At 48.9% G+C, this 19,087-nt stretch overlaps 2 protein-coding genes across 3 annotated transcripts; both read right to left on the reverse strand.

Annotated features, from left to right (window-relative positions):
* Positions 1 to 57: 57 nt before the first annotated feature.
* On the reverse strand, positions 58 to 7,190 carry LOC135805052 (transmembrane protein 104-like). Of its 2 annotated transcripts, none has more exons than XM_065319041.1 (10): positions 6,801 to 7,190; positions 6,602 to 6,723; positions 4,750 to 4,867; positions 4,542 to 4,611; positions 4,034 to 4,122; positions 3,688 to 3,718; positions 3,313 to 3,412; positions 2,770 to 3,004; positions 1,993 to 2,086; positions 58 to 1,620 (listed from the first exon to the last, which is right to left on the reverse strand). In XM_065319041.1, exons 1-10 carry the CDS (start codon positions 6,840 to 6,842, stop codon positions 872 to 874), a joined length of 1,650 nt encoding a protein of 549 aa, XP_065175113.1. In that variant the 5' UTR covers positions 6,843 to 7,190; the 3' UTR covers positions 58 to 871. The 2 variants fall into 2 exon arrangements, with proteins under 2 accessions (XP_065175113.1, XP_065175112.1); XM_065319040.1 differs by having other exon boundaries at positions 4,034 to 4,125.
* A 4,920-nt stretch (positions 7,191 to 12,110) lies between these two features.
* LOC135806503 (uncharacterized protein K02A2.6-like) lies at positions 12,111 to 16,130 on the reverse strand. The gene has a single exon (XM_065320696.1). It carries the CDS (start codon positions 16,128 to 16,130, stop codon positions 12,111 to 12,113), a length of 4,020 nt encoding a protein of 1,339 aa, XP_065176768.1.
* Between the last annotated feature and the right edge of the window lie 2,957 nt (positions 16,131 to 19,087).

Consider the following 19,087-nt stretch of genomic DNA (forward strand, 5'->3'; position numbering starts at 1 on the left):
CCCCCCCCACACACACACACACACCCGCGCGTGCGCACACGAAGACACAGACGCTGCTACATCACGGCACGCATACTCGTACATGAGTTATCTCAATAACCTGGTCATGTCACACTGTGAGAAACAACATCTCAACATCATGCCATACATGGTCCAGCATGATACATGTGGAAATGCAGAAAGCCAGCAATGAAATCATCAAAAATATTTATAAAAAAAACTGCCAGTACCCCCAGTGTTCTGACAGTACACACAATCGGGAAACAGCAATAAAAAAAGTTAAAAAGTCCACTCAAAACACTACGTCACATCAAAACACCAGCAGTGATGATATGGCAGCCATTGGCATGAAGTATAAAAGGAGAGGGAAGAACGCAGTCAGATAGAGAAAACACTCCTCAAAAATTCAAGCTATTCAACACCATCGACACAGTGTGGCCCGCAGGTATACTTGGCGGCATGCACGATAGTTCACATGTACATGCAAACAGTGTCGCTGCAGAGCGACGTCATCAGATTAAAAATATATACGATATCATTTCGTGATAAATTATTAATGCGCGGGATTTGCGAAAGTAAACGAATCAACCCTGATCGCCGGAAGTACGCGAGAAGAACAACAGGCACTGAATGTATAAATTATAGGCTGGAAAGAAGAGAGATGAGCTACCTATACAAGAGAACCTAGTAAAGCTAATTGATGAGGATCATAACAAGGTTTGGCAATTAGTGACTGATGTAAGGTGCCATGTTGTCGCATAGGCAAGCTTCATGCACCAAGAGGCCTAAGCCGTTCCGACAATTACAGATCCCATCGATTCGAGGCTTCAAGTAAAGCCACAAACAGACGAAAAAACAAATGCCAGAGAAACTAACTCTTTGATCTGATGTGGTTATAGGTGTTGAAGGTGACGCATGCCGTACTCCAGCCAACGATAAACCATACCCAGAGCATATGGGAGAACGGTGACTTGTGGGGATTTTTGTAACTGCTACTCAGCAGCACAGGCATCTGCTTGCGAGCGCAGTAGACAAACGCCACAGGGATAAGGTACTGCACGCCAACACCAGCATACGAACCCGTGTAGCCAACCAGCGTGGTGAGATCATCCGTCACAAAGGCGATCGCCAGCGGCGGCAGCAGCGCAGCGATTGGGAACACAAGTCGCTCAATGGTGAACGAATACGTCTTCATTGGATCTAAGAAGAGCGACTTGAGATTGTTACGCAGTGTGATGGAGATGATCGGGAAGTTGGTCGACAAGACAAACACGGGGAAAAGGCGCAGGAAGTAGGACAGGACTTTAGGTACCACATCACTATTGAAGTTGTTACTGTACTCATCCTGGATCAAAGACTCCTCGAAAGCCAACACTGCCGTGAAGTTGACAAGAACGTAGAAGACAAGGACCAAAATGAAGTCGCCCATCAACATCAGTGACAAGCGCCGCTTCTGACGGATGGGCGTGACGAGTGACGGCAGCGAATGCTGGCACATGAACGAGTAAACGGAGACGCCAAACATGTTGGGCACATGCTTGAAGCTGGCGATGTTGTCCAGCTTGACCGAGCCATGCTTTGCAATGTGCTGCCCGGCCAGTGCAATCATAGTGATGAACGCTGTGACACGACAAGTGACAACACAGAACAATATAATACTAACAGCTCAGCAGGTACTCTAGGTGCAAGCGCGCGCACACCCACACCGACACCCACAAACACCCTCAGACCTCAGATCTGCCCATCGCAGAAGCGATGATAGCGAACAGCTATGTTAGACATAGCAACTTGTGCTGGGATTACACCATTCAACAGCACAAACACCCACACACACACACACACTCATATGGAAAAAAACATAATCGTCTTGGTCACTCCCAATGCAAGCAACACACAGCAAGTATGCTATCACAATACCGGTAACGCCATACAGGGAAAGTAACAATGAGAACTCATAGTTGACAAGCTGCAATGTAGAAACTAGACACTCACCAAACCATCTGAGAATCGTTGTGGCCAGCTGCATAATCTTGGTCTTTTGCAGGTCAAAGAACGTGAATGGCCCGAGAAGCAATGCGAAAATACCCTGCAAGAAAAAGGAGAAAGACAAAAAGTAGATGAAACGTAGCAAAAGCGTTGCCAGCTTGGAAAAGAACTTAGTAAAGAATACCGTGGATTTAATATAGGGCTCAAACGGTTAGTCCGATTAATCGGTTGCAGACCGGTTACGAAGGATTAACGGTTAACCGATAAAGATAACGGTTACGCAGTAACTTTTCAGTCAATTTTTCAAGTATCAGTTCGTTGCAAAGTATGCACTTTCGCAGGCTGTCGCACGCGTACGCAATTTCTGGGCTGTCAACTCGGTCATATCAGTATTCTAGTCTCTTCGTGTGAGAGTATGTATGAATGAGCATGCAAGAGAATGTACACGTGTGCGTTGTACTGAAAAGGGTACATTTTTTGAACGAGTATAGTCAAATATAGTACCGTTATAAAAGAGTCCGCAGGATTGCCGTGGCTTATAGGTTATAACCGTTAAACCGACCGTTAGCTTAGCAGTTACCCGTTTTGGGTAAAACCGTGACCGTTTGAGCCCTAATTTAATAGTAGCACAGAGTATCACTATGCTCTTATACAGTACTGTGTCAAAATGGATTCAGGGGGCGCATGTGCACGCATGACCAGCACAACCCTGCACAAACTGGTCAGCAAACTACAAGCGTAACACGTATTTCCCCAGCCTCCACACGAGGGCATCATACATACCAGGAAGAGCCAGTAAGCGCGGTGGTCGGTGATCCTGCCAAAGCAATAGTGCTGCGTCAGACTCTTGTTCTGCTTGTGCAGCTGCAGATCATCATCAGACAAGTACGTGACGTAGTCATCATCCGAATAAAAGTCGGCCCCGTCGTACTGAAAGTCACTGGACATGTTGCCCGTGCTGTTTGTAACATTCGGAAACGTTGAGTTCGACATGTTCGGATAACGTACGGGAGAATAGCTAGAAGGCAATACAACACACACACATAATACATGTGTATAATAAACATAGCGCTTCAGTATAGACCGTTGCAAAAATGAGGGGCTGCACTGGGGATTGGCGGTGCTCAGGGTGTCCAGCAGCCTCGGTTTCACTCATCTCTCCCCCAGTCAGTCTACAAACAGGCGGGCAATGCAGCCTTCCACGCAAAACAAGACTGTCAATGGGATTCTCAGTACCAAGATGATCGATCATACACGAGCATAGCACCTTTCTTCACAGCGAATGACACTAAGGAAGCAAAGAAGAAAAACAAGTTGCAAACGTACCAGGTGACGTTGACAAGCGCTTTGGGAATGGCCACAGCGTAGATGGCCAGATCTCCGTACAGGTATATGCATACGCATAGGTAGTAGAGGAAGATACCAACTGCAAAGACAGAGATACCAATGACAACGGCATGATCATTATGATCGCATACACCCCTGCCCCCCCCCCCCCACACACAGGTGGGCACCCTTGGATGACACGCAATGCATACAAACATACATAATTATGGAACATACACAAATATGGTAATTATGGAACAAAAAGAAGACCCAGACTTTGGTAGTCTTTACACTTCTAGTAGTGATGCAGTAGATGTAGCAAGCACACCAGTCAGTGATTGCACACATGACACTGTGTGTACTACATGTACTTACTTCGATTGAAGAACAACTTTGCCATTGTGCCCTGCACCGCATCACACACATGACAACACGAAGCACGGGGAGTCAGCAGAATTCATCCACAAACTATGAGTACGACACCGAAAGCTGACATGACCCAACGATCCATCTAAAATTAACTACAAGGCCACAAACCACGGCAGGAATCAAAAACATCTGGCAGATGCAGCACTCGAGATTATTGTACTACATGGACCAGCACACACAGAGGGGGGGGGGGGGGGGGGGCATTTCCTACAGCACACCCCAGATAATGTAGCAGGAGCACAACAACCGAACACCGCTAGTTGCTTTCACAAATTTATTCTTGTACTCGTACCATTTCAACGCGATCGTTGATCTCATAGATGGTCGTGTCGTCACCGTACTCGCCATTGGCCAAGATTTCTTCAGACTCTTCCTGGCCATCTGCTGCATTCCCAAGAAAGAAAGGCAGGTAGGAATTTTAACAAGACATCAGATTTTATGTGCAAGTACATGGCAAAGGCCAACGACTTCGACTTTACACATAGATAGTCACCAACATAGGACAAACGTGACTGGTGATGTGCATCAGACCCTGCTGGAACAGTCAACGTCCTAAGTACTGTACCAAGAAGTGCAACGTCTGCATGATTGTGTCCATGTAGGCCGGGAAGCAGAAAGATGCACTATGCACAGGATAAGCACTACACCGCACTTCAAAGTGCATGTACTACTACAACAGGTGTAGTAGTACGCTACTGATGGCTGCAAAGTTCACAAAGAAGAGCATCGCTTACTACGAACGCCACTGCAAGCGATTGACTGAAGTTCAAAGAGGCAAAAGAAATCAAGATTCCTCTAACCTGACATGTGACGGTTTGTAGATCCAGCATACTTCACCCTCTTGTGGCCCAATGAAGAGTATGGCATCAGCTGCAGGAGTAGCAGTCATTCAAGACAACAGACGTTTCAAAAGCAGGTGCAGACAGTACGCAGTGCATACCCATACAAAGTCATGCGTTCTTGTTCTAAAGAAATAACCTTGCAGTGCACCTTCATATGCCGACTTACAGGAGAACGCTCGGTCGGTGAAGCTTGCTGCTCTCGCGCCTCTCTCCTCTGTTTGCGCAACACCAAGACGGCGTTTGCTGCTGCCATTCCTTCTATCATCATCGTTGCCGTCACAAAGCTATGCAACATTGAACACAGAAACACATACATACATACAGTCAACTTCGCTTATAACGACACTCGGCGGGGTATCAAAAAGGTGTCCTTATTCGCGAAGTGTCGTTATACCCGAAGTCTCATTATATGTATCACAGCGCGATGGGACTTTGCTCTGGGCATGGAAATTCTGTCGTTATTCGCGAATTGTCGTTATATCCGCAGTCGTTATTAGCGAAGTTGACTGTACATACATACAGACACACAGACAGACAGACACAGACACAAGCACACGAACACACACACACACACATGGTTGTCGCTGCATGGTAGTGAGTTTCACAGTGAACAGGGAAGCATTAGACCAACTCTAAAGAGAATTCTACATTGGTGTTTCCCGTACGCAAAATGAAGTATGAAACAGGCTTTAGGAATAGCCACAGAAGAAATGGGAGGTGCTAGTATGCATCGAAGATGGTTGTCAGCTTGTTTTGCGGGGCGAGTTGTCCCATAGTTAGCAGGTTCCACCAGCTCCAGTAAATTTGTGAGTACTACAGTACACAGTTCATGACCTTCTTGCAGAGTTGTTGGCAATACAGTCTGAGTGTGTACGGCTGTACACTTGTAGTGGACTTGCCCCACAAAACCGAAAGGCGAGAAAATGATGCCGGAATGATGCGTACGTCCTATTGGCGCCACGAGGAGGCTATTTGTACATAGGTTTCCACACATTGACTCATTTATTTCCACACGACAGCCATGTCAGTACATGAGAACATCTGTATACATACTTATATGCACATGCAGCAAGACAGAGCAATGTTGACCTTCAGAGTCGGATTCTCAATACTGTAAAAGCCCATAATAAGGCCCTGGGCGGAAACGTTAGCGAAGGTCCAGAACAAAATGTAGTGTCGCGTATAAAAGCATGACCCGAATAAAAGCCGACTTTTTGAAGAGCGCCGTGACACAGAAGCACGATTTGAATAGAAGCATGCGTGCAAGTACATGTATGTGCACACTACATGCATGACAATGTGCACTGTACAGTGTAGACTGAAGATTTTGACGTAGAAGCATGTGTTGAATAGAAACATAACTTGAATAGAAGCCTGGTTTGAACCCCGGCTTATACGGCCATAAGCACTTGCTTTTATACACGACATTACGGTAGGCGTCACTTTGGGAATGGGCGTTATTTCGGATGAGCGAGATCAGACTGATTTCACAACTGATTTCACATAAAGATGCCGTCCTATGTACAGTGTTAGCACAGTGTACTGTACACTGTGCTACCGTATTGTACCTGCAAGTGGAGCTGCGTGTGCACCGCACTGTGTACTGGGGCTGTGCTTTCGCCCATGGGCGTTCACACGGAGGTGGGCTAGAAAATGGGACAAACGTGTTGACATCGGCACCTGGGCGTGTACACGGGCAACGGGCATTATACTGGGTGGGCGTTAATACGGGCTTTTACGGTACTCAATTGCAATTCGGGGTGTGCTTGTACTCTGTCATTGCAGTGACAAATAAGGTAACACGGTGCATACACGCGTGTGCCACTGCGTGCGTGTGCGCGCACGTGCATATGTGTGTGTGTGTGTGTGTGCCCCTGCATGTGCGTGTGTGCGCGAGTGTGTGCCGCTGCGGGTGTGCGTGCGTGCATGTGCAAGGATATCCTAAGTACTTAAGTTTCCCTGGCTAATACATAATTATAATAATTTAATTACGGGTGTGACACAATCACAAACGTCACCTCATAAAGGCAAGAATGCAGAGCAAGACGACGCCGAGAACCCATCCGACATCAGCAAAGGCTTTGGGCATTGCCAGCACGCCAGCACCAACGATCAAATTGAATACATATACGAAACCCACCTGTGAGAAAAACGTCACAGACATGAGTTTCAACCAATTCCTTCACACTAAATTTGGCCAAGCCTGCATATCCTTACAGGGCGGGAGTATAAAGATCCAACTTCAGTAACTGTTCCCATTTTTCCGGTCTCGATGAACACTCGATGAACACAAGTAGGTGAAATGTGGGCCAGGTAATGAAAGAAAGCAGAACACTAGCCAATAATCAAGCTACAATTATGTGAACAATTGTGAATGGAATTTCGTTGAACAGCTTCTACGGTTTCATCCTGTACAAACAATTTGCTCAATGATCATGGCAAGACCTGGAGATAGAAGAGAGAGCTTAATTTAATGCTTCACCACAAAATAGGGTAGACAAAATAATCAGGACAGGATATCTTGGGACACATGCACATGCGACAGTTCAAATAAATCAAACTGCAAAAGGAGTTCTCCCGTCACAAAACATTTCTACAAAACAGTTGCTGCTTGGACTAGCTCGATACTACTACTAGTACTTAGTAGCGCTACCCGCTAGCTCAGCTACTGAGCTAGCAGTAGGATCGCCAAGCCCTACTCAAGGGCCAGTTTTATTTGCAACCGCGGGAAACAAAGCCCCCATGACGCCGTCTTTTCAGGCCTTCAGGAATGGCCGAAATTCCGAAATTTGTGGAGGACTCTACCTGGCCCTCGTCGTCTCAGTGGCCGGTCAAGGGCAATCAAAGGGTGTTTTCGGCTCCGTAGGGATACCTTCTACCCCAATATGATATTAGTTTGAGGATGAGCTGCGTGAAGCGAAGTTACAGGGCTGATGTTTGTTGGACGTCGTCATTTCCATTTGCATTCATCAATCATTGGGCTCGAAAGAACTGGCTGGTAAGTGAAAACTGTATAACTGGCACTAAAGCCACTTGGTGGGTAGGTTGCCGCAACACTCTAGTTTATCAAACAACAAAAGAAAGCAGTGTGGGTGCTTGCCACACAACGCGGCACGAAATTCCCAGAGGTGTGTTGCCATTACGTGAAAATCACGACGTAATATTCTCGCACATATCAGGGGCGATATGTCTCTGTTTAGTATCAATCATGGGCAATGCATGTGTGACGCATCTATTGACAAAGAGCAAATGATGTAAAGTAATGTCGTGCCTTCCATAATGCTTGGACTTGAAAAAAGTAGCATTTAGCCAGTGAGTACTGTGGTACTCTAAAGATTTCCTTGAGTATGGATTTGTATTGCTCAAATAATGGAGGTGAATACGCCAGGAAATCTTTAGATTTTTCATAATATAGCAGTAGGGGATAGTCCGAAAAGATTCTTGGTACACTGCAGTATATATAATTATAATATACCATGCACATCATAAGCCGCGTCATGTTCCTGCTGTTGGAGCTGTTTGTGCTGGTACCACTGTGGTTGTCGTAGCTGAACATGATGATGCTGCTGCTGCTGTTGCTAATGAGGAGATTTGGGTTGATTATGTGACGATAGGTGCTGCAAATGGTTGTTGTCAGGGGTTGGTGCTACAGCTAGTTGTGCTATTACGACGGGTTATTTTGCAGCAACAAATTGTGGGGCTTTGAAGGGTTGTGCAGATTTGCTGCAAGGTTTGTGCTGGTGCTTGAGGTGCGCTCACGCTGCACATACTCCCCCCCCCCCCCCCCCCCCCCACTGAGGCCGCAATCAGGATTTGTAACGTAACTGTGACGTTCAGTTCATGTGTGTGCTGTTGCCATTCAACTTACCCGCTTTTGCGCATGGCCACCGGTTTTGGTCGCAATGTGAGCATGCCCTCAGTGGGTTGTACTGCTGCTGCTGCGATTGTTGCTGCTGCTGCCACTGGCATTACCGCTACCGCTGGTGTTGCTTTTTTTAGCATTGTTGCTGCTGTCGCTCCTCCTGGGACCCGTGTTGCTGCTGTGATCGTTATTGAGTCTGTACACTTGCCGTTGCAGTCTTGAATCTGGATCACTTTATCAATGGTCCTTGTGCACGTTGTACAGATGTACGAATTCCCGTAGTTGTTTGTATTCCTGCTTGGGTGTTCGTTGTGTGCCATACATGCACATTTGACCAATTTAGACCAATAATTATGGGAAGACAATCGCTTTTCCAGCTTCATCACTTTGGATAGAGCTCAAGACTAGCTAGATCTTCTTTGGAAAAATGGTTCCGTATGAAATGCCTTCAGGGCACGTTTCATAAAGCAAAGAGCAGTGAACACGTTTTCCTGTACATTCAACACCCAACACAGTCTACAGGATTCTACAAGATTCTATGAAATTTCTTGCATCTGTACAGCATTACTTGTTGAGTACAGAAACCCATGACTAGGCATTACATGAGTTGAAAATGTTGCCGCGGTACATGTATTTGTCGCGATGTCTACGTGTGGTATATCGGTCCTGTGGAAACCACGACAGGTGTCTTCACAGTTGATTCTTTACCACTGCGTGTTATTTTGTGTGTTATCTACAGATGTCATGGAGAACGTGTGCAGCATACCTTTCTGAACCCTGACAGACATGTGTCGGTCAACCATTGACATTATAGCAATGTATGCATGGCAGCAATGTTTATCAGCTCAGCCGAATGTCTATATGTTTCCACCACGTCGATCAGGAAGGTGTGTACATGCTTGATTCTGCATGTAACTGTGTGGCTTGGCCTCTAGCACTGTATACTATTGTGTATATTCTGCTTCAAACATTCACCACAGTGACTTCCAGAGGTTAAGACAATTTGATAGCAGTTCGAATGGCATATCTCTCGCTTGCATACGATAAGCCAAACTTGCCAATTCGCCAATTCTATGCTCACGTTGCCATACCACGTCAATCACATACATGTATCATACATTACTAGCACCTGCTTCTTTTTTTGCTTGAGGCCCTTGACACAATGACATGTGACAAGTCATGTGATTTGGAAAGTCGTAAAGAGTACAGCTCAACTTCAAGCTGAACGAGGGTATCGAGTACATGCGCAGTACTACGCCCAAAACGAGTCGTAGATCTACGTGACGTTTTCGTCCGGATAGCCATGACAACATGGAACGTGGCGGGAAAATCGTACTCCTGATACGAAAACGTAGACGACGTATCCAGACCCCTCGTACCGAGTTTCGTTCTGTCGTTCCCAGCAGTTTGTGTTTCATTTACACTTTTGAGTTTGCTTCACACCGGTGCACCTTTTATCAGCCATTACGTATGATTTATAATGCAGTGGCAGTACCAGGCGTGGGCCATCCCCTGGATTATCAAAATGGGTGCTTTATCATTTTTCTGTTGTTTTAGTTTGTGTACAAAAGAAGCTGTACACACAGCTGTACGAGCAGCGTGTGCGTGCCTGTGTGAATGCACCTGCATGAAAACGACGTCTGCCAGCACGTCGTATTCCAGAACGTGACGCGTATTGTAACGTAGTATCCCCCTAGCCCTGGCCCAGACAGATCCTGCCGGCAATTCTTTCGGCAAAATATCGAAGAATTTCAATAGCGGAAATTGCCGGCAAAATCGGAGCAAAATGTCGAGATGTTGGGTAAAATCGATGCCTGATACTTGGATTTCCTTTTACCCGTTCAGCATGATACACTGCCAGTCCATCCTCAAGCGTTCCATCGAGACTTACACTGATTTTTGCGATCTTTTTCTTGAGAACGATTCTCACCCTGAAATGACTTTCGGCGACTGACGTGAAAGAACACTCATGACACCCACCTCGTCGAATGGAGCATGCATTGTTTGTGGTGTATGGGTGCAGGAAGGTGGTATGTTCGCGAGGTGCATATCGAAAATGATCCGAAAGACTTTGTGATGGTGCCATTCGGCGGAGAACATTTGAATTTTTCGTACGATTCAGAGCAGTCGGCGAAATCGAGCCAGTGACCTGAAGGGAGGGCGTGAACAGGTGTAATTTTCGACAATGTGGTTGCCCTCGACCCTGCTCTCGGGCATTCGAGTAATGGTTATAGCAAAATCGATGGTGCTCCAGGTTTTTCAGACGCATTTCTTGACCATACTCAATTCCGTAGATAAACCTGTGCACAGAAAGCACGCAAGAGTTCAAACTAACTCCACTGTATTCAGTTTACGTGTTTTCCACAGATCCAAAACACTCCTGGGACCAGGAAAGTGGACAATACGCTGGAGTATAGACGTGCACACTGCGACCACGCCCACGCGCCACTCCTGCACACCCGTGTCGGACATCACATACTGGCCATGTCACGGTGCCGCAGACGTAATGGGTGTGCCCCACACGCTTGCGTTACACACGTTTAGATCCTACATGCACACGTGGAGCACAAACATGCCCAACTTGCGTGCCGCGGATGCACACACACTGTTCGTACATGCCGGATACACTTCGCATACATCACATGTGTGTGCCACACCGTAGGAGGAATACAAACGAGCACGGATACGCACACAAGAGAGTACCTCACCAACAAAGCCTAGCCAGGTTCGCACTCGGTTTCCCTATCAACACTAATTTCTGGCTAGAATAGTGCAGTAGCAATAGCCGAAACAGAGAGAACGCAACACGGGTGGCCGAGCAAGTGACAAACAGCATAAACAAGACAAACGTACTTTGTACATTCACATACAGTCAACTTCTCTAATAACCACTGCGTATATAACGACAATTCGCGAATACGACAGAATTTTCATGCCCAGAGCAAAGTGACACACAGCATAAACAAGACAAACGTACGTTGTACATTCACACACTTTTAAAAGTTTGTATACATGTATGTGATTGCATTGATATGCTTTGGTTTTCTTTCCTCAAAGGAGAAGTGACGCGTGCATGGTATATGCATAGACCGTTGAAGTTCGTGTGAATGCATCAGACGCACACATGTACAGGACACTTTGCATTTTTCAAACTGAAACCGTATACATAAGCATGCGTGTGCGTGTGTGTGTTTGTTTGTGTGCGGGGGTACGTGTATGTGTGAAGAGCAAAAACCAGTACTGTTTCGGGGTAAACAAGTTAGTTGTTTACGATAGGATTATATTCTCACTTGGCCATTGTAGGCAAATCATAAGAACCACGACATCTAAAGGATGCTGCATGAAAGTAGGCAGCTGCGAGATGCGTATCTCGCGCATGCTCTTGCATGGCTACGTAATGCATTACATCATAATACAACATCCCCTTCGTCATAAAGGAGTTTAACAACCTACATAACATACCGTACGTATATGACGGCGTGTTCACAATATAGAACATAACATCCAACAATAGCTCTATGTACAAGGTAACAATCATGAATGGCACACGACGGCGTGCTAACAATACAGAGACATAGTATCCAACAATAGCTCTATGTACAATATAACAATGGCACCTCAGCTACTGAGACATAAGCGAACAGGTCCATGAGGCCTCTCTGGCCCTACACATCCAGGATTGACCTGGGTGCGACTGCGCGGCCAGACCGTGTTCGATACAGCTGGGTGGCAGGTTCAGCAGGCTGGCTGACGTCACACGGTGACGGCGGCTGAGACTGGCTAACGTCGCTCCACGGCGACGGCACGTCACTCGACGGCTGAGGGCCTGCGAGACTGGCATCCGGCGGGAAGTGGACCCGCCTCTCTCTGAGGTGGGTACGGTTGCGCCGCACTTCTGTCCCATGGTCAGGCTGCACCATGTATGACCGTGGCCCGTTGACAGACTGGGTTACGATACCAGGTTCCCACAGGTGCGTGGTCGGGCTGCGGATGCCGACGTGCTGACCAGGAACTAGGGGGCGGAGAGACTGCGCTCGCTGGTCATGGTGTACTTTCTGCTGGTCCTGCCGTTCCTCGAGCTTCTGTCGGATGGCCTCGTCCCGAGTGTCGCGCTGGTGTTTGCGAGGCAGGTTGTCCTGTACCTGACGACCGAACAGCATCTCGGCCGGCGACGGTAAGCCCTGGCACACTGGGGTGGCGCGAATGCACAGCAGTGCTAAGTGCGGGTCGGTCCCGCTCTCCCTTGCCTTCTCGAGAGCTCTCTTAGCGATCTTGACTTGCGATTCGATAAATCCGTTACTCTGCGGGTGATGTGGCGACGACGTACTGTGGCGGAATCCATATTCGGCAGCAAACTCCGCGAACAGATGGCTGCTGTATTGCGGCCCGTTATCCGACTTCAGCACGGCTGGGATGCCGTGCTCACCGAAAATCTCCTTGAGGTGCTGGATGATGGCCCTGCTGGTCGCTTGTCCGGCAGGCAGCTTCCGGGTGATAAAGTACTTGGAGTAGTAGTCGGCGGCAATGAGGTATTCTGACCCGCCGAGGTAGAACAGGTCCGTGCCTAAGGTGTGCCATGCCCTTGGCGGAATATCGGGCTGCATCAGTGGTTCCTTGGCTTGACTGCTCTGGTGGCGCTGGCACGTCGTGCAAGATGAGGCAGTTGCTTCGATATCCTTGTTGATGTCCTTCCAGAAGACGGACGTTCTGGCTCGCAGCTTGGTCTTCTCTATGCCTTGGTGGCTGGCGTGCAGCTTGCTGAGGATTTCCCCCCTCATTGGCGGGGGAATCAGGACGCGACTGCTCTTCAGGATGAGACCGTCCTCGGTGCTCATCTCGTCGCGGAAATTCCAGTACGGGAGCAGAATTGCCGGCACCGCGCTCCTCTCTGATGGCCAGCCACTGAAGATCATCTCCTTCAGTGCTGACATCTCGGCGTCTTTAGCCGACTCCTCGCGGATCCTCGTCATCGCTGCATCGCTGAATTGCGGGAACACGGCGTGTACACTGACGTCGAGGTCCTCAATTGGCTCTGTTTCCTCTGGCGACAGTCGGGATAGCGCGTCTGCGATCGGAATGTCCTTTCCGGGGCGGTACTTGATGGTCATGTCGTACGGCTGCAGCTTCAGCAGCATGCGCTGTAGACGCGGCGGGGCTGCGCGGAGGTGCTTGAGCTTGATTGACTCCAGCGGCTTGTGGTCGGATTCTACTGTGAATGACTGACCGAATAGGTAGGTGTGGAATCTTTCACACCCGTATACGACAGCTAAGAGCTCACGCTCAATATTGGCGTAGCGAGACTCCGTCTCGGTAAGCTTCTTGCTGGCGAATGCAACAGGCTTGTCGTCCTGCAGCAGAGTGGCGCCGAGACCTTTCATGGAAGCGTCGACTTGTAGTGTCGTTGCCTTGCCTGGGTCAAAGTAACTGAGCGTTACTTCTGTCGAAATGGCGGCCTTGACCTTGTCGAAGGTGCGCTGGTGGCTGTCTGTCCAGGCGAACGGTGTATCTGGCTTGGTCAGCTCACGCAGGTGCGCGGTCAGTGTGCTGGCATTCGGTATGAACGGGCTCATGTACGTGACTAGCCCGAGGAACGTCTGGAGCTCGTCCTCGTTCTCGGGGTGCTCCATCTGCTTCAGCGCTGAGACCTTCTTCGGGTCGGGCTGTATTCCGTCAGCGCTGCAGATGATGCCGAAGAACTTGATCTTGTCCTCTTTGATGCGGCATTTGTCTGGGTTCAACTTGAGACCAGATTGTTCGCAGCGAACCATCATCTGGTGCATGTTGAGATCATGGTCCTCGTCTGACGTCCCGTATGTGACGATGTCGTCTGCGATGCCGGTGACGCCTGAGCACCCTTCGAACGTCTGGTCGATCCTTGCTTGGAAGACATCTTGCGACATCTTGAGGCCGAATGGCATGCGAAGGAATCTGTAGCGCCCGAATGGTGTGTTGAAGGTGGTGAGGTAACTGGATTCGTCGTCGAGCTCCACATTCCAGTACCCACATTTGACGTCGACGATCGAGAACACTTTGGCACCTCTCAACTTCGGGGTGATCTCCTCAATGGTGGAGACCACGTGGTGCTCTCGCAGGATGGCGTGATTGAGGTCCTTGGGGTCTAGGCACAGGCGTAGCTTGCCATTGTCTTTGAGGCGGAACACGAGGCTGTTCACCCATGCTGTTGGTTCGCCTTCCTGGATCTTGGTGATGATGCCGTTCTGGATCATGTCCTCCAGCTCCGTCTTGATCTCGTCTCTCAGTGCGATGGCGTGGAGGTGGCGTGGAGGGTGTACAACCGGGACGACGTTGGGGTCCACTGTGATGTGGTACTTGCCTGGGAATTTCCCAATGCCATCGAAGCACTTCGGGTATTGCTTCATCAGGTCGTCCTTGTCTCGGATGCTCGCTGGCTTCTCCTGGACAGCGCAGTTCAGCGTGACTAACTGCAGGGCTGTCGCTGTCGGGAGGCCGATGATAGCAGTGCCAGGGCAGTCCGTGATGTAGAAGTCAGCGAGTTGACTCTTGCCATCGTAAGAGCACGGAATAGGACGGGTTCCGCATTGCTTTATCTTGGATCCGCCGTACGCTGTGAGGGTGGTACTTGACGGCTTCACGGACTTCGGCTTTGGGTATCCGTTTGGTCCGACGTGCTGGGGAAACATTTGGCAGAACACTCTCAGCGGCAATATATTGCCCTGGGCGCCCGTATCCACCTTGGCTCTCAAGGTGGCCGGTCTGTTGGTGTTGTCCAGTCTGACATTGAGGGTCGCGAACACCTCTCGCTCTAGTGGCGGTTGGTGACGCTCGACGCTGTCGATGATGACGGCGTCGAAATGCAGTGCGTCGAAGCGTCTCCGTGGGCTGGGGCTCCTCTGGGGGTAGCGCTCCCGCGGGCTGGGGCTCCTCTGGCGCCAGCGTCCGCGTTGCTGGCCCCTTCCATGTGCCTCGTCTCTCCCCTGCGAACGGCATACGTTTGCCCAGTGATTCGCCTTCCCGCATTTGTTGCAGGTGGAGCCGTGCGCTGGGCACTTGCTTGGGTGGTGGGTTCGTCCACATTTGCCGCAGTCTGCGTGTCCCACAGATTTGGAAATGGCGTGAACCGTTTCAGGTAGACGGCTGCTGCTGGTGGCGGTGGACAGCTGCTCCATGTGGCGCTGTGTTGCTTCATAAGTACGGGCCTTGTCAAGCGCTTCGTCCAGAGTCAAATCACTACCACCCTCCAGCAGGCGTTCTTGCACTTTCGAGTGCTTCGTCCCCACGATTAGCTGTTCTATCAGGCGATCGTTAGTCTCCTGAGCGTCCCTGAACTTGCACTTGGACGTCTTCTTCTTACACCTCGCAAAGAAATCATCTACAGACTCGTCGGGTTGCTGGCGGTATTTCTGAAGCTCAAACCGAGCCAGTCGTGCATTTACCCGTGGCTGCAAATGCTTATTAAATTTCTTGAAGACGGCAGCTACTTTGGATTTGTCGCTTGCATTATCCCACTCGAAACTATTGAAAGCATCAACACCAGTTCTCCCGATCCATAGCATGACATAGGCGACCTTTTCCTTGTCGGACTTGTCGGAAAAGGGCCCTTGGAAAACTAGAAGGCAGTATTGTTGGAACCGCTCGAATTCATCAGGTAAATCTGCGGCTTGCCAATCCATCGACGGCGGGGTAAATCCGGCTGCTTCTGCCATTTTACCTCTTGCACCGGTGGCGCTACTGCGACAATTCTAGGGCGTTTATTTAGTTTACTTCTGACACCATGTTTCGGGGTAAACAAGTTAGTTGTTTACGATAGGATTATATTCTCACTTGGCCATTGTAGGCAAATCATAAGAACCACGACATCTAAAGGATGCTGCATGAAAGTAGGCAGCTGCGAGATGCGTATCTCGCGCATGCTCTTGCATGGCTACGTAATGCATTACATCATAATACAACAAGTACTGATAAATTGATAATGCAGGCCAAGCAGAGAGGAACGCAAAGCAGACAATCACCTCTACATTGTAATCTTGTACAAAAGTACATGTAGCTTCATAAGCAGAAAACGAGATATTGTGAGCGTGACAGACAGACTCACACCCCCCCCCCCCCCCCCCCCCAGACTAGGGTCCGGCGGATTCTGCCGGCAGAAAAATTGGCAGAATTCGGTACTTTCTCTGGTAAGTTTCATGCATGTTTGGTATGTGGATAAAGAAATGGAGCAGAATTCGAGGAATTGCCCGCCATAAGGTTTGTATGGTTCTGCCAATTTCACTGCTTTTCGAGCAGAATCTGCCACCTTTTCGAGCAGAATCCGCCGGTCCCTACCACAGACACACACCACGAGACCATAAATCTGAAACGGCATGCATTTTGACACACACACGCACACATGCACACACACACACACACAGTCACACACAACACACACACACACACACACACACACACACACCACGAGATCATACATCTGAAACGGCATGCGTTTCGAAGGGCTTTAGAAGGCCACGAGTTAGGTGATCCACATCAAGGCAATACGCACCACCAGCCCAGCTACATGTACCGATATCTCATACTAGACAGCAACTGAACGCGGCACACATACTACACACAAGAGCGCGTACAACGGCAACTTTCTCCTTATGCTTACGGTTGTCGAATACAGCATTGACGACACACCGAGACACACAGAGGAACACAAACCAGGGTCTACAATGTACACACATACATGTACATGTGCATGCACAATGTACATGTACATGTATACACAGCTATGCGTTTGCGTGTTTTCATGCTCCCTTCAAAGGTTTATGTATACGGCACGTATGATTTTTATGTTGCTTGAGTACGCCCACTTTGAAGGTCGAAGTTGGATTATACAGGGCGTGAACAGGTGAGATTTTCATGTCTAGCTGTAAATTACCCTTACCTTAGCCCACCAAGGAAATCGGAATAATCAAACTCGATGGTGCTCCAACTTCATTTAAAATAAAAAAAATAAAAAAAATTATCGTATCCGTTCCCGAAGGGAACTCACGACGGCCGCTAACACCCGATAAACCCTAGCGGCAGATAGACTCGATGGTGCTCCAACTTCATTTCGACGTAGAAAACTCGCTGTTTGAACAGCTCAATTTCAAAGGGTAACCACTGATTTCGATGTGAAAAACGTTTCCTGATCGCCATAACAAAATTCCTGCCGACACACACCATAACAAGCTCCAAGTTCACAAACAGTGGCCACAAACGGTTGATCGTCATGAAGGTGGTTCGACACTTTCGACCAAATTCGTTCACTTCCGTATTCAGTTGACAATTATTTTTGCCGTCATCAAGACTTATTTGGGCCCAAAAGCGCAAAAATCAGTGTTAAGCGGGATTCACAGAAGCTTTTTTGTGATGCGACACGCGATGCGACAGGCGCGAAACCGGGGAAACCCCAAATCGCAGCCATGTCGCGGCCCCCGCAACTGCCGCAACTGGGCCATCGCAGGCTGTCGCAGAAGTTAGTGGCAGAGATATGTTTTTTGCACGCTTGAGGATGGACTGTGCCAGGACAAAATCATGTCACCGAAATTTCACTGGGATTCACTGTGGATCGACATGATTTTGGACGAACTCAGGGACACATGCGTGGAAACTCGTGTTCCCCCGCATGTCCGGTTGTCTGCAGCCCTGGAGTGCCTGGACAAGGTTTCCTCTCTTTGTGCTCAATCTCAGTCATATGAAGTCTGGACAGATGGTAGTGTCACTGATGAGGGTACAGGAGGAAGTGGCTATCTTGTCATCAAAGTCACTGATGGCCAACGCTCTGAAGTGTGCAGTGGAAGCGATCCTGCAGGCGTGGTAGCAACTTCCTTCACCGCCGAGGTAACTGCAGCAGTGGCCGGTCTCTCTGCGGCAGGAGATCTACTTACGGCTGGCCTCACCAACACAGATGATCAACCCTCGCTGCCAGACCTCATCCTCGTTACGGACAGTCGTTCGTTGACTGATTCTGTTGCCGGCGATCCGTACCGTATGAGCCCAGATACGATTCCTGTGTTTGAGGCTATCAAGAGCATTAGCCAGCTTGTTACCAGCATCCACCTTGTCTGGGTTAGCAGTCACTGTGGCTTATTCCTCAATGACAAAGTAGATCGCCTGGCTGCGGCTGGTACCCAGGTTCCCCAGGGTCATGTCCGTCTTCCAGTGCAAGCCACCAAGACTGCAGTTCGCAAGGCAACACGGTACCCGCCACCACTGCTCGACACCAAGAAGCTCGGTGACCTTCGGACACGGAAAGCGTCCTGCAAGCTGAACCAGCTGATGACCGGCCACTGTAGTCTTCTGAATGGCTACCTCCACCGCATTGGAGCTGCAGACTCGCCTCACTGTGTCTTCTGCCCTGGCGTAGTCGAGGATGCAATGCACTTCCTTTTCGACTGCCCAGGAAGAGCACAAAGCCGCCACTCTGCAGCTCTTCAGTCGTCTTCATCCGTCAGTCAAGCTGTAGCCGACTCTCCCTACAACGCACGATTCTTGCAGTTGGAGAAACTGCTATGAAGTTTCGAACACAGTCTTGAAACACGATACATGATGAATTGCTGCTATTATTATGTGAACTCTCATTACTGCGGTATTACCTTCCACATAGTCATTAGTCTAGCATGGCGTCATATATTTG

Source organism: Sycon ciliatum, chromosome 1 (assembly GCF_964019385.1).
Source record: "Sycon ciliatum chromosome 1, ocSycCili1.1, whole genome shotgun sequence".
NCBI lineage: Eukaryota > Metazoa > Porifera > Calcarea > Leucosolenida > Sycettidae > Sycon > Sycon ciliatum.

What these genes read in the sequence shown, in the direction of transcription:
- LOC135805052 (XM_065319040.1), bottom strand. Translation starts at nt 6,842, where the DNA reads ATGGGAACAGTTACTGAAGTTGGATCTTTATACTCCCGCCCT. An exon ending in TACAAACCGTCACATGTCAG is followed by an intron (nt 4,126 to 4,541) that starts GTTAGAGGAATC and finishes TTGGGAATGCAG; the next exon opens with CAGATGGCCAGGAAGAGTCT. An exon ending in AAAGTTGTTCTTCAATCGAA is followed by an intron (nt 3,413 to 3,687) that starts GTAAGTACATGT and finishes CTGTCTTTGCAG; the next exon opens with TTGGTATCTTCCTCTACTAC.
- LOC135806503 (XM_065320696.1), bottom strand. Translation starts at nt 16,130, where the DNA reads ATGGCAGAAGCAGCCGGATTTACCCCGCCGTCGATGGATTGGCAAGCC.